A 13,291-nucleotide genomic window follows, 5' to 3' on the forward strand; every position below is an offset into this window, starting at 1 on the left:
GATACAATTTAGGTTAATAATTTAACCCAAGAGAATGACAATAATGAGACATAATACCAAAATGTGTGGGATGCAGCCAAAGTGGTAATAAGGGGAAATTTTATATCTCTAGAGGCTTACTTGAAAAAAATAGAGAAAGAGAAAATCAATGAATTAGGCTTGCAACTAAAAAAGCTAGAAAAAGAGCAAATTAAAAACTCCCAATCAAATACTAAACTTGAAATTCTAAAAATAAAAGGAGAGATTAATAAAATTGAAAATAAAAAAAACTATTGAATTAAATAAAATTAAGAGTTGGTTCTATGAAAAAACTAACAAAATAAATAAACCCTTGGTAAATTTGGTTAGAAAAAGGAAAGAGGAAAATCAAATTGTTAGTCTTAAAAATGAAAAGGGAGACCTTTCCACCAATGAAGAGGAAATTAGAGCAATAATTAGGAGTTACTTTGCCCAACTTTATGCCAATAAATTTGATAACTTAAATGAAATGGATGAATACCTTCAAAAACATAGGTTGCCCAGATTAACATTGGAAGAAGTAAATTGGCTAAATAGTCCCATTTTAGAAAAAGAAATAAAACAAGCTATTAATCAGCTCCCTAAGAAAAAAATCCTCAGTACCGGATGGATTTACATGTGAATTCTACCAAACATTTAAAGAATAATTAACTCCAATGCTATATAAACTATTAGAAAAAATAAGGAATGAAGGAGTCCTACCAAATTCCTTTTATGACACAGATATGGTACTGATACCTAAACCAGGTAGATCGAAAACTGAGAAAGAAAACTATAGACCAATCTCCCTAATGAACATTGGTGCAAAAATCTTAAGTAAAATATTAGCAAAATCATTACAGAAAATCATCCCCAGGATAATACAACATGACCAAGTAGGATTTATACCAGGAATGCAGGGCTGGTTCATTATTAGGAAAACTATTAACATAATTGACTATATCAATAACCAAATTAACAAAAACCATAAAATCATCTCGATAGATGCAAAAAAAGCATTTGATAAAATCCAACAACCATTGCTATTAAAAACACTAGAGATTATAGGAATAAATGGACTTTTCCTTTAAATAGTCAGTAGCATCTATTTAAAACCATCAGTAAGCATCATATGTAATGGGGATAAACTGGAACTATTCCCAATAATATCAGTAGTGAAACAAGTTTGCCCACTATCACAAGTTTTGGCAATAAGAGATGAAAAAGAGATTAAAGGAATTAGAGTAAGTAATGAGGAAATCAAATCATCACTCTTTGCAGATGATATGATGTAATACTTAGAGAATCCAAGAGATTCTACTAAAGAGCTATTAGAAATAATCCACAATTTTAGCAAAGTTGCAGGATACAAAATAAATCCATATAAATCATCAGCATTTTTATACATCACTAATAAAGTCCAACAGCAAGAGATACAAAGAGAGAAAATAACTGTCGATAGTATAAAATATTTGGGAATCTATCTGCCAAGGGAAAGTCAGGAACTATATGAGCAAAATTACAAAACACTTTCCACACAAATAAAGTCAGATCTAAACAATTGGGAAAATATTAAGAGCTCTTGGATAGGTCAAGCAAATATAATAAAGATGACAATATTAAACTAATCTATTTATTTAGTGCTATACCAATCAGACTCCCAAGAAACTATTTTAATGACCTAGAAAAAATAACAATAAAATTCATTTGGAAGAAGAAAAGGTCAAGAATTTCAAGGAAACAAAAAAAAAAAAATCAAATGAAGGTGGCCTAGCTGTATATTATAAAGCAGCAGTCACCAAAACCATTTGTTATTGGCTAAGAAATAGACTAGTTGATCAGTGGAATAGGTTAGGTCCAAAGGACAAAATAGTCAATAATTACAGCGATCTAGAGTTTGACAAACCCAAAGACCCCAACTTTTGGTATAAGAATGCACTATTTGACAAAAACTTCTGGGAAAATTGGAAATTAGTATGGCAGAAACTTGACATTGACCCACATTTAACACCATACAAGATAAGATCAAAATGGGTTCATGATCTAGGCATAAAGAATGAGATTATAAATAAATTAGAAGAACATAGGATAGTTTACCTCTTAGATTTGTGGAGGAGGAAGGAATTTGTGACCAAAGAAGAACTAGAGATCATTATTGATCACAAAATAGAAAATTTTGGTTATATCAAGTTAAAAAGCTTTTTGTACAAACAAAACTAATGCAAACAAGATTAGAAGGGAAGCAATAAATTGGAAAAACATTTTTACAGTTAAAGGTTCTGATAAAGGCCTCATTTCCAAAATATATGGAGAATTGACTCAAATTTATAAGAAATCAAGCCATTCTCCAATTGATAAATGGTGAAAGGATATGAACAGACAATTTTCAGATGATGAAATTGAAACTGTTTCTACCCATATGAAAAGGTGTTCCTAATCATTATTGATCAGAGAAATGCAAATTAAGACAACTCTGAGATACCACTACATACCTGTCAGATTGGCTAAGATGACAAGAAAAGATAATGATGAATTTGGAGGGGATGTGGGAAAACTGGGACACTTATGCATTGTTGGTGGAGTTGTGAACGGATCCAACCATTCTGGAGAGCAATTTGGAACTATACTCAAAGTTGTCAAACTGCGCATACCCTTTGATCCAGCAGTGTTTCCACTGGGCTTATATCCCAAAGAGATCTTAAAGGAGGGAAAGGGACCCGTATGTGCAAAAATGTTTGTGGCAGCCTGTAAAGAGCTAGAACTCTTGAGTTAGTGCACTGAGGTCGGACAATAGAGCACTTAAGGCTAATTACCCATTGGACATACACTATAAGAATATGCTTGGAAAATCGCCCTTCCCACTATCCTGTGCTGGCCCAATCATTTGGTGTGTACAGAGAATTGTAGGAGGGACTAGGGGGTGGAGTAAGACTAGCAGAGTCACTTCTGAAATGGAGATGAAGAGGTGAGGTCATGGAGATCCTGGACCCATCCCTGTTGGAACTCTTTCTTCCCAGAAATCAGCCAGAGTCAGGATCACCAAAAAGTCTTTATTCTTGGTCTCTTGAGGTCACTGTCAGGGGATTAGATCTAGTAATCTCCATACCACCTTCCTCTCTCAACTGCCATGAGACAGAATGCCTCAATTTCCTCCTCCTACTCTCCCCACACAAGTCACTTCCCTCTCTTTGTCCCACCAATCAAGTCAGCACAGAACAGCTGAAGAGGGTCAACCTTCAAACTAATAGAGAAACGTCCAATTGGCAATTAGTCTCACATGCTCCATTATCCAAGTGCATTTGCTCAGTTCTAGCCCTTTACACATCCCCTTCACTTCTACTGCTAAAGACCAAGAATAAAGACCAGGGATTTTGCTTCTCCTGACTCCGGCTGATTCTAACGTATCCAGGGTGCTAACGTGGTCATCACCATCACAGCAGCCCTTTTTTTTTTTTTTTTTTTTTTTAATTTAATTTTTATTTTATTTTATAATTATAACTTTTTTTTTTGACAGTACATATGCATGGGTAATTTTTTACAACATTATCCCTTGCACTTACTTCTATTCAGATTTTTTCCCTTCCTCTCCCAACCCCCTACAGTCTCATACATGTTAAATATGTTACAATATATTCTAGATACAATATATGTGTGTAGAACCGAATTTCTTGTTGCACAGGAAGAATTGGATTCAGAAGGTAAAAATAACAGTTTACACTCATTTCCCAGTGTTCCTTTTCTGGATGTAGCTGATTCTGTCCATCATTAATCAATTGGAATTGGATTAGCTCTTCTCTATGTTGAAGATATCCACTTCCATCAGCATACATCCTCGTACAGTATCATTGTTGAAGTGTATAATGATCTGGTTCTGCTCGTTTCACTTAGCATCAGTTGATGTAAGTCTCTCCAAGCCTCTCTGTATTTCTCCTGTTGGTCATTTCTTACAGAACAATAATATTCCATAACATTCATATACCATAATTTACCCAACCATTCTCCAATTGATGGGTACCCATTCATCTTCCAGTTTCTAGCCACTATGAAAAGGGCTGCCACAAACATTTTGGCACCTACAGGTCCCTTTCCCCTCTTTAGTATTTCCTTGGGATATAAGCCCAGTAATAGCACTGCTGGGTCAAAGGGTATGCACATTTTGATAACTTTTTGGGCATAGTTCCAGATTTCTCTCCAGAATGGTTGGATTCTTTCACAACTCCACCAACAATGCATCGGTGTCCCAGTTTTCCCACAGCCCCTCCAACATTCATCGTTATTTGTTCCTGTCATCTTAGCCAATCTGACAGGTTTGTAATAATATCTCAGAGTTGAATTAATTTGCATTTCTCTGATCAATAGTGCTTTGGAACACTCTTTCATATGAGTAGAAATAGTTTTAATTTCATCATCTGAAAATTGTCTGTTCATATCCTTTGATCATTTATCAATTGGAGAATGGCTTGATTTCTTATAAATTAAAGTCAATTCTCTGTATATTTTGGAGATGAGGCCTTTATCAGAACCTTTAACTGTAAAAATGTTTTCCCAATTTGTTACTTCCCTTCTAATCTTGTTTGCATTAGTTTTGTTTGTGCAGAAATTTTAATTTGGTGTAATCAAAATTTTCTATTTTGTGATCAATAATGGTCTCTAGTTCTCCCTTGGACACAAACTCCTTCCTCCTCCACAAGTCTGAGAGGTAAACCATCCCATGTTCCTCCAATTTATTTATGATTTTGTTCTTTATGCCTAAATCTTGGACCCATTTTGATCTAATCTTAGTATGTGGTGTTAAATGTGGGTCCATGCCTAGTTTCTGCCATACTAATTTCCAGTTTTCCCAGCAGTTTTTGTCAAATAATGAATTCTTATCCCAAAATTTGGGATCTTTTGGGTTTGTCAAACACTAGATTGCTATTTTTATTCACTATCTTGCCCTGTGAACCTAACCTATGCCACTGATCAACTAGTCTATTTCTTAGCCAATACCAAATGGTTTTGGTGACTGTGGCTTTATAATACTGTTCTAGATCAGGTACAGCTAGACCACCTTCATTTAATTTTTTTTTCATTACTTCCCTGGAAATTCTCGACCTTTTGTTGTTCCATATGAATTCTCTTGTTATTTTTTCTAGGTTATTTAAATAGTTTCTTGGAAGTCTGATTGGTATAGCACTAAATAAATAGATTAGTTTAGGGAGTATTGTCATCTTAATTATATTCACTCGGCCTATCCAAGAGCACTGAATGTCTTTCCAATTATTTAAATCTGACTTTATTTTTGTGGCAAGTGTTTTGTAATTTTGCTCATATAATTCCTGACTCTGCTTTGGTAGATATATTCCCAAATATTTTATACTATCGACCGTTATTTTGAATGGAATTTCTCTTTGTATCTCTTGCTGTTGGATTGTGTTGGTAATGTATAAAAATGCTGAGGATTTATGTGGATTTATTTTGTATCCTGCAACTTTGCTAAAATTCTGAATTATTTCTAATAGCTTTTTAGCAGAGTCTTTGGGGTTGTCTAAGTATACCATCATGTCATCTGCAAAGAGTGATAATTTGATTTCCTCATTTCCTACTCTAATTCCTTGAATCTCTTTCTCGGCTCTTATTGCCGAGGCTAGCATTTCTAGTACTATATTGCATAGTAATGGTGATAGTGGGCAACCTTGTTTCACTCCTGATCTTATAGGGAAAGGTTCTAGTTTATCGCCATTACATATGATGTTTACTGAAGGTTTTAAATATATGCTCCTTATTATTTTAAGCAATAGTCCATTTATTCCTATACTCTCAAGCATTTTTAGTAGGAATGGATGTTGGATTTTATCAAATGCTTTTTCTGCATCTATTGAGATGATCATATGGTTTTTATTAATTTGATTATTAATATGGTCAATTATACTAATAGTTTTCCTAATATTAAACCAGCCCTGCATTCCTGGTATAAATCCCACTTGGTCATAGTGTATTATCCTGGGGATGATTTTCTGAAGTCTATTTGCTAATATCTTATTTAAGATTTTAGCATCAATATTCATTAAAGAAATTGGTCTATAGTTTTCTTTCTCAGTTTTCGATCTACCTGGTTTAGGTATCAGTACCATGTCTGTGTCATAGAAGGAAGTTGGTAGGACTCCTTCAATCCCTATTTTTTCAAATAGTTTACATAGCATTGGAATTAGTTGTTCTTTAAATGTTTGGTAGAATTCACATGTAAATCCATCTGGTCCTGGGGACTTTTTCTTAGAAAGTTGGTTAATAGCTTGGTCTATTTTTTTTTCTGAGATGGGACTATTTAGACGACTTACTTCTTCCTCTGTTAATCTGGGCAAGCTATATTTTTGAAGGTATTCTTCCATTTCATTTAAGTTATTGAATTTATCGGCATAAAGTTGAGCAAAGTAGCTCCTAACTATTGTTCTAATTTCCTCTTCATTAGTGGTGAGTTCACCCTTTTCATTTTCAAGACTAACAATTTGCTTTTTCTCTTTCCTTTTTTAAATCAGGTTTACTAAGGGTTTGTCTATTTTGTTGGTTTTTTCATAGAACCAACTTTTAGTTTTATTAATTAATTCAATAGTTTTTTTACTTTCAATTTTATTAATCTCACCTTTTATTTTTTGAATTTCAAGTTTTGTGTTTGTCTGGGGGTTTTTACTTTGTTCCTTTTCTAGCAATTTAAGTTGTAAGCCCAATTCATTGGCCCTCTCTTTCTCTATTTTATGCAAGTAGGCCTGTAGAGATATAAAACTTCCCCTTATTACTGCTTTGGCACAGCAGCCCTTTTTATAGAGGTTAGCAACTGGAAACTGAATGGATGCCCATCATTTGGAGAATGACTGAGTAAATTATGGTATATGAATGTTATGGAATATTATTGTTCTGTAAGAAATGACCAGCAAGATGATTTCAGAGAGGCCTAGAGAGACTTACATGAACTGATGCTGAGTAAAATGAGCAGAACCAGGAGATTATTATACACAATACTATATGAGGATCAATTCTGATGGCAGTGGCCCTCTTCAACAATGAGATGATCCAAATCAATTCCAATTGATCAGTGATGAACAGAACCAGTTACACCCAGCAAAAGAACACTGGGAAATGAGTGTGGACCACAACATATCATTTACACTCTTTTTGTTATTATTTGCTTGCATTTTTGTTTTTCTTCCCAGGTTATTTTTACCTTCTTTCAAAATCCAATGTTTCTTTATAGCAAGTCAGCTGTATAAATATGTATACATATATTATATTTAACATATACTTTAACGTATTTAACATGTATGGGACTACCTACCATCTAGGAGAGGGCGTGGAGGGAAGGAGGGGAAAGTTGGAACAGAAGTTTTTGCAAGGGTCAGTGTTGAAAAATTACCCATGCATATGTTTTGCATATAAAAAGCTATAATAAAAAAATAAAAATAAACACATGTTTATGTTTTTTAAGCTGTTCAGAGTGAAAGGAAGCCTTTTGATGTGCAACGGGAGAAACCAACCAATTGTGCAGCTTCAACAGAAAAAATCTACATCAGAAAAGACTTAAGAAGTCCCTTAATAGCCACACCAACTTTTGTAGCAGACAAAGATGGAACAAGGTCAGTTGAACCCCCTGCCCCTTTGCAGGACATAAGAATGAAGGTATAAAACTATGCCAGAGGTAGGAGGCTCAGGATACTTGAGGAGTCAGACCTCCTGAAATGGATCATATCATACCTTCTTCTTGCTTCACTGTCTCCACTTGCTGACTAATGGAAGATGAGCTCTGTCATTCTCTGTCCTATCTCTTCTTCAACTGATTCCCATTATACCCTCCCAGTTATACCTTTATGAGGTAAGGAATTGTGCCTAAAATGTTTTATTTGTAACAGTCATAATACCTCTACAAAACAAAACAAAATAAACAAACAAACAAAAAACTTTGAAATCATTTGGCTGTTCTCTCTTTTTTTTAATATCAGAACTTTTTGCTACATGCATTTCAATATCTGAGACTTTCACCAAGTATAGACTAAAATAATTTTCTTTGCTGAGTTCCTTCCAGATCAGATTGGATACCTAGTAAATTATATAGTGACACCTGACTAGTCTAATTAATTATTGTGTCAAACAATTTAAAAGATTCAAAAAAGACAAGGAAGTCAAAGATCTATGGAGAGCACTGGTTCTTGAGCTGGTATCCATGAACTTCTATTTTTGGTTTAGGATTTTTATTTAAATAATTACATTTCATACTCATGTATTTTATGTATTTTTAAAAATTGGTTCTGAGAAGGGGTCCAAAGTCAGGCTTCACCTGGGGTCTAAGATACGAGAAAGTTTAAGAATCCCTGATACAGAGGAAGATAGAATTGAGACCAAATTTGTGATATGCTGAAGGGAACTTCCCTTTCCTTGCAGAATTTCTGCAAACTACAGCCAAATTAGAAACTTCACAACACTTCAAAGCAGTCTTGTAGATTGTTGCCTCAGATATCCACATCCCAAGAAAAGGAGAGTCATCTATTCATTATAGAGATTTTTGTCAAGATGTTTCATCTTAGTCCAAACCTTATTGCTAAGAGTTTTGAAAGTTTTAGTTTATCACATAAGCAAATCCTAATAGTGTAACTAACACAACACCAGAAACTGTTCTCATTGTCTTTATGCCTCTATTAGACAAACAGGTCTCCTTGACCCAGGAATGCTTGTCAATATCCAGCAACCTTTGATCCGTGATGATGGCACAGTCCTTCTTGCTGCTGACTCCAAGGTAACAGCCATCCCCTGGAACTTAACTTTCCTTGAGAGAACTCTAGGCTTGTAGTCAGGAGAATCAGGTTTGTAATTTGGCTCTGCATCCATCCTTAGTGTCTAGGCAAATTGCCACAGTTTACCAGTCTTGAGTTCTAGTCTCAGTATCCAAAAAAGTCAGAATGTCTTTATAACATAGAAGTAATATTTTTACTGCCAACTTTACAAGGTTATTGGGACATTCAAATGATTTGAAGCATGTGAAAGTATTTTGTAGCCATAAACAACAATAAAAAATGGGAGTTATTATTTACTTGAAATAAATATATCACAGATTTTTAACAAATTATCACCTTCTTGTCCTCACTGAAATAGTTTGCTATTTATTTAGATTATAATAAGTACCCATCACCAATAACCAGCATCTCTCAATTCAGTACTACTCATGAAAATGTAAATTATCTTAAGAAAAAGTCAATTTTTGTGTGTGTCTGCATTACTATTGTCATCTCATAATCATTAAAACTTGTTATTATGTAGATTTTATTTATTGAAAGTGCCATGGCTTTATTCTGATGAAAATAATTTGCTTTCTAGCACACAAATTGATAGACATTTATTATGTAGTAGTTATGTTCACTTGTTCAGAATTCCTTTTGAAAAAACCCATTATTATTACCTTTTTATAAAATTGCTCTAGGATCATATATTCACCTAGGTTTCTAAAAAAAAAAATTATGAACTTGGTGGTAGGTATGTTAGCTGTTTGAAATTGAATACAAGGCAAGACACAAAACTAAAATGGTACTTGTATCATTTGAGAGACATGTCTGAATTAAAACCAGCTAAAGTAAAGGCCTAGGAAAACAAATACTCAGAGGGAAAAGTAAAAACAGTTTCATCCCATGAGAAGACAGTATCCTAAATGATACTGGATTGCAAAATTGCTTTTTTCATAGCAGTTATTACGTTGATACAGCTTTCTTCTTGTGTCACCCTTCACAGTGGACCTTAGAGACTTGCAGTACTAGGAGGGCCCTTAGAGATTATCCTGTCCACATCACACATCACTCTGCATACCCAGCCGTCTGACCAGTGTATTTTCTGGTGTTGCAGTGTAAAAATAATAAACTAAAATTAGACTTTTAGTATAATTGGTAAATTATGTTAAATGGAACATAAGTTGGTGACTGTGTGATTAAAATAATTCTGTCCTTGATACTACCTAAAAAGATTCCTTCTAGTATCTGTTTAGTAGTTTTTGTTTGTCTCACATTCAGTGAAAAGCCTGAAGGGTTGCAGATTCACCAAGGAACATTTCTCAGAAAAATCATTTTTAAGAGAAAGCAAAAAGTGAGGGTTCTTTACAAACTTGCCTGCAGGGGGGAGGTGGTCTATTCTGCTGTGCAACAAACTCTTGGTCTTTTGGCAGGGAGTAAGTTTATGATTGTAGGTAGGTAAAACTGTAGCATTTCTACCATGTGCCATTGAGGGAAGGTAAGCGATTGTGTCAAGGTTTTGAAGAATCCACAGCAGGGTCTCATGGTACTCTACTAATGAATACCAAAATGTGAGCTTGGAGACCCCAGACCTAGTCCCAGCTAACTTCATCTCAGCTTCCTCCTTCACTAATCTACCTCAGAAAATGTGGTGTGGCTCCCCTGAGCAAGAGGACCTATTTGAAGACTTTGGATCCTTTTTCAAATGAAAGGAGCAGAGAAATCAAACAATTTACATCCTCTCTGTCTCTTTAACTGCGGTTCAAGCAGTATGGATGCCACAGAGTGAGCACGTATCTGCATTTGACCATGTGGTTTTCATGTGTTTGTTTTTTCTAGGCTGAGACAAGCCAGGGTGCTCTAGGCACATTGGCAAACGTAGTGACATCCCTTGCCAATCTCAATGAATCTCTGAATAATGGTGACCCTTCAGAAATCCAACAAGAGGACCAATCAGCAAGTGAGATCACTCGGTAGGAACTCAGGGTAGCAGTGTGCATGAAGGTGGTGATTGGATTTTTCTGCTCTTCTTTAGACTGTCATGTTATAACTTTGAAGTTGTCACTGTGAAACCAGAGCCTGTCTCTTTTTTACGTAATAATTATTAAGATCGTTAACTATGTGAGCAAATCAATCAAAAGTGGTTGCAGTAACAGAATTGCATAATTATGCAATTAGTGACAGACACAAAAAAACAAAACCAAAAAACCCCAACTCTAACATTTTTCTTTACTAAATGAATGTTGCATGCTATTCAGCATTTTTGTTGTATTTTGCTATTAATAATTTTATCGTTGAGTTTTCCTTTTTCTTTTTCCTAAGTAACTATAGACTAATAGCATCAGTTGGTTCCAAGCCTCTATAAATGAGAAAAAGTAGCTATTTCCCTCCCAAAATTCCACTGTTATATGTTATACCAAATGCTTTGCAACCAGATTATTCTTGTCATCAGCTTTCTTTAAGAGTAACCAAGTCAATTCCACCTTGTTATTTGCTGTATTTTCTAAGTGGAAAAATGAGAACTAGATTGGGATCCCATTCACTTGCAGCCTGAGGTAGAAAACTAGAATTCATGTTGTGGCTTCATTCAGTTGGTATAATTCATTGTCCTTTCCCTACTTCAAAAGTATATTGTATATTTGAACAAGACTCCAATCTTTAAGTATCTTTAGTTGTTCAGGGGAAAAAAAAAAAGCTGCATTAAAATTCAGGATGATTATTTTCTCTGTTATGTTGTGTAAAATGTTGAAAAGTGTCATGTCATCCTGGAGCTGCCCAAAGTTTATGATTTTTATTCCCTCTGGGAAATTATTGATTCACATACTTGTATATGATTTGTTTTTGCTTTAAGGGCATTTGATACCTTGGCAAAAGCACTTAACACCACAGATGGCTCTTCACCACCAAACTTAGCAGATGGGATGGATCCTACAGGAGGAGGGAACATTCATGTCATCAGTAGAGATCAGTCAACACCCATCATCGAAGTAGAGGGACCCCTACTTACAGATACACATGTCACATTTAAAGTATGTGCCTTCTTTGTTGTGTTGTCCTCATTTATGATGTCATAATAATGAAGTAATGAGGGTTAGTTTGAATTGTTGTTGGTCCAATCTTGAAGTTAGGTCTTTTTAGTGAATTGACGTTTCATTTTTATGCTTGCTTCAAAAGGTTTGTTTTAGGAATGTCTTCCATATGTTTACTCTTTAGTCCAAGATTCTCTAGACCACAACCTTCAGTGACTAAAGTCTGCTCCTTTCATTAAATCCTGATAAACTCCTTTTCTTCATTAACAACTGATTTTTCTGGTTTTATAAACTTTTGATGATGATCTAGCCACATTACAAATATGTCCCTCTTTTCTTCCTGTCATTTGAGTTGACATATCTTCCATTCAGTCCCAGAATTTATTATAGAACCTGTTAGCGACCTCTATCCATCAGAGTTCCCAGACTTTTTCCCAGACAAAATTGAAATTTTTTGTTATTTGTCTTTCCTAAATTTGTGTTCAGTATTATCTCATAGCTAATTATAAAGCTTCTTTCATATCATTGCCAATGAGTACTATTAATACTGTTATGAGTGAATTTTACCCTATTTCTTTTATCTTAAATAAAGATTTTCATCACATCTTCATGAGCTGTTGACATAGAACAGCTTATGCTATGCCAGTAGCTGGTTAACTTTAAGACAGAACCTCTCCAGATCTCAGCTTCTTCTTCTACAAAATGGAAATAACAATACTTTATGGGTTTGTTGTAAGAACAACACACAAAAAAAAGTGCTGTCTACACTCCTAAGCATTACATAAATGTGAGATGGTGGTGGTGGGAGTGATAGTGGTGAGGAAGAAGAGGAAGAGGAGGAGGAGACCTTAATGAGCCAGGTCTTGGTGCCGTGTGGTTAACTAGCATGACCTGGCCATTTAATTCACATACAGAAACCTCCAGTCCCTAGAGAGAGGGAGCAGAGGAGTGTAGTTAAATCAGCCATCCTGGAGAAGCTCAGACCTTACTAATTACTGTCAGAAGTACTACCTTCAGAATAAAATCTGGCTTTAAGGTTGTTTAATTCTGACTATATAAGTTTTAAAAAAAAAAAACAAACATGTCTGCTGTTGACACTACACACCTTGTGCCTCCTTCCTTCCCAGCTCACAATGCCCAGCCCGATGCCAGAGTACCTCAATGTGCATTACATCTGTGAATCAGCATCACGGCTGCTGTTCCTCTCAATGCATTGGGCCAGATCCATTCCTGCCTTTCAGGCCCTTGGGTAAGTGAACCTCTTCTCTGAATGAGTAATTTAATCACTGGGTGTCATAAATCAAGGAACCCTAAGAGGAGAGTGGCAGCACAAAGGACAGAGAGGTCCTGATTCCATTAATTTAAGAATTCGTGTTCTCCCCTTTGCAAAACACTCTGCTAAACATATAAAAGGTACAGAACAAGGAGGTTATACATACATCAAAAATGAGATGATTTCTTATACTCTTACTGTAAGAGATCTTAGAGTTAGGACTCTTCCGATCTTCGTTCTGCCACGAACTT

General features: G+C 35.1%; 1 protein-coding gene across 6 annotated transcripts in view; it reads left to right on the top strand.

Moving 5' to 3' along the window:
- The window catches only part of NR2C2 (nuclear receptor subfamily 2 group C member 2), a 115,709-nt gene that overhangs the window by 89,307 nt on the left and 13,111 nt on the right, over nucleotides 1-13,291 (top strand). For all 6 annotated transcript variants that reach the window (XM_074283836.1, XM_074283832.1, XM_074283835.1 and 3 more), the window contains 5 exons: nucleotides 7,457-7,604; nucleotides 8,665-8,758; nucleotides 10,578-10,711; nucleotides 11,590-11,767; nucleotides 12,895-13,016. In XM_074283836.1, coding sequence (XP_074139937.1) covers nucleotides 7,457-7,604; nucleotides 8,665-8,758; nucleotides 10,578-10,711; nucleotides 11,590-11,767; nucleotides 12,895-13,016 — 676 coding nt within the window. The remainder of the gene's footprint in view (nucleotides 1-7,456; nucleotides 7,605-8,664; nucleotides 8,759-10,577; nucleotides 10,712-11,589; nucleotides 11,768-12,894; nucleotides 13,017-13,291) is intronic.

Source organism: Sminthopsis crassicaudata, chromosome 1, assembly GCF_048593235.1.
Source record: "Sminthopsis crassicaudata isolate SCR6 chromosome 1, ASM4859323v1, whole genome shotgun sequence".
Taxonomy (NCBI): domain Eukaryota; kingdom Metazoa; phylum Chordata; class Mammalia; order Dasyuromorphia; family Dasyuridae; genus Sminthopsis; species Sminthopsis crassicaudata.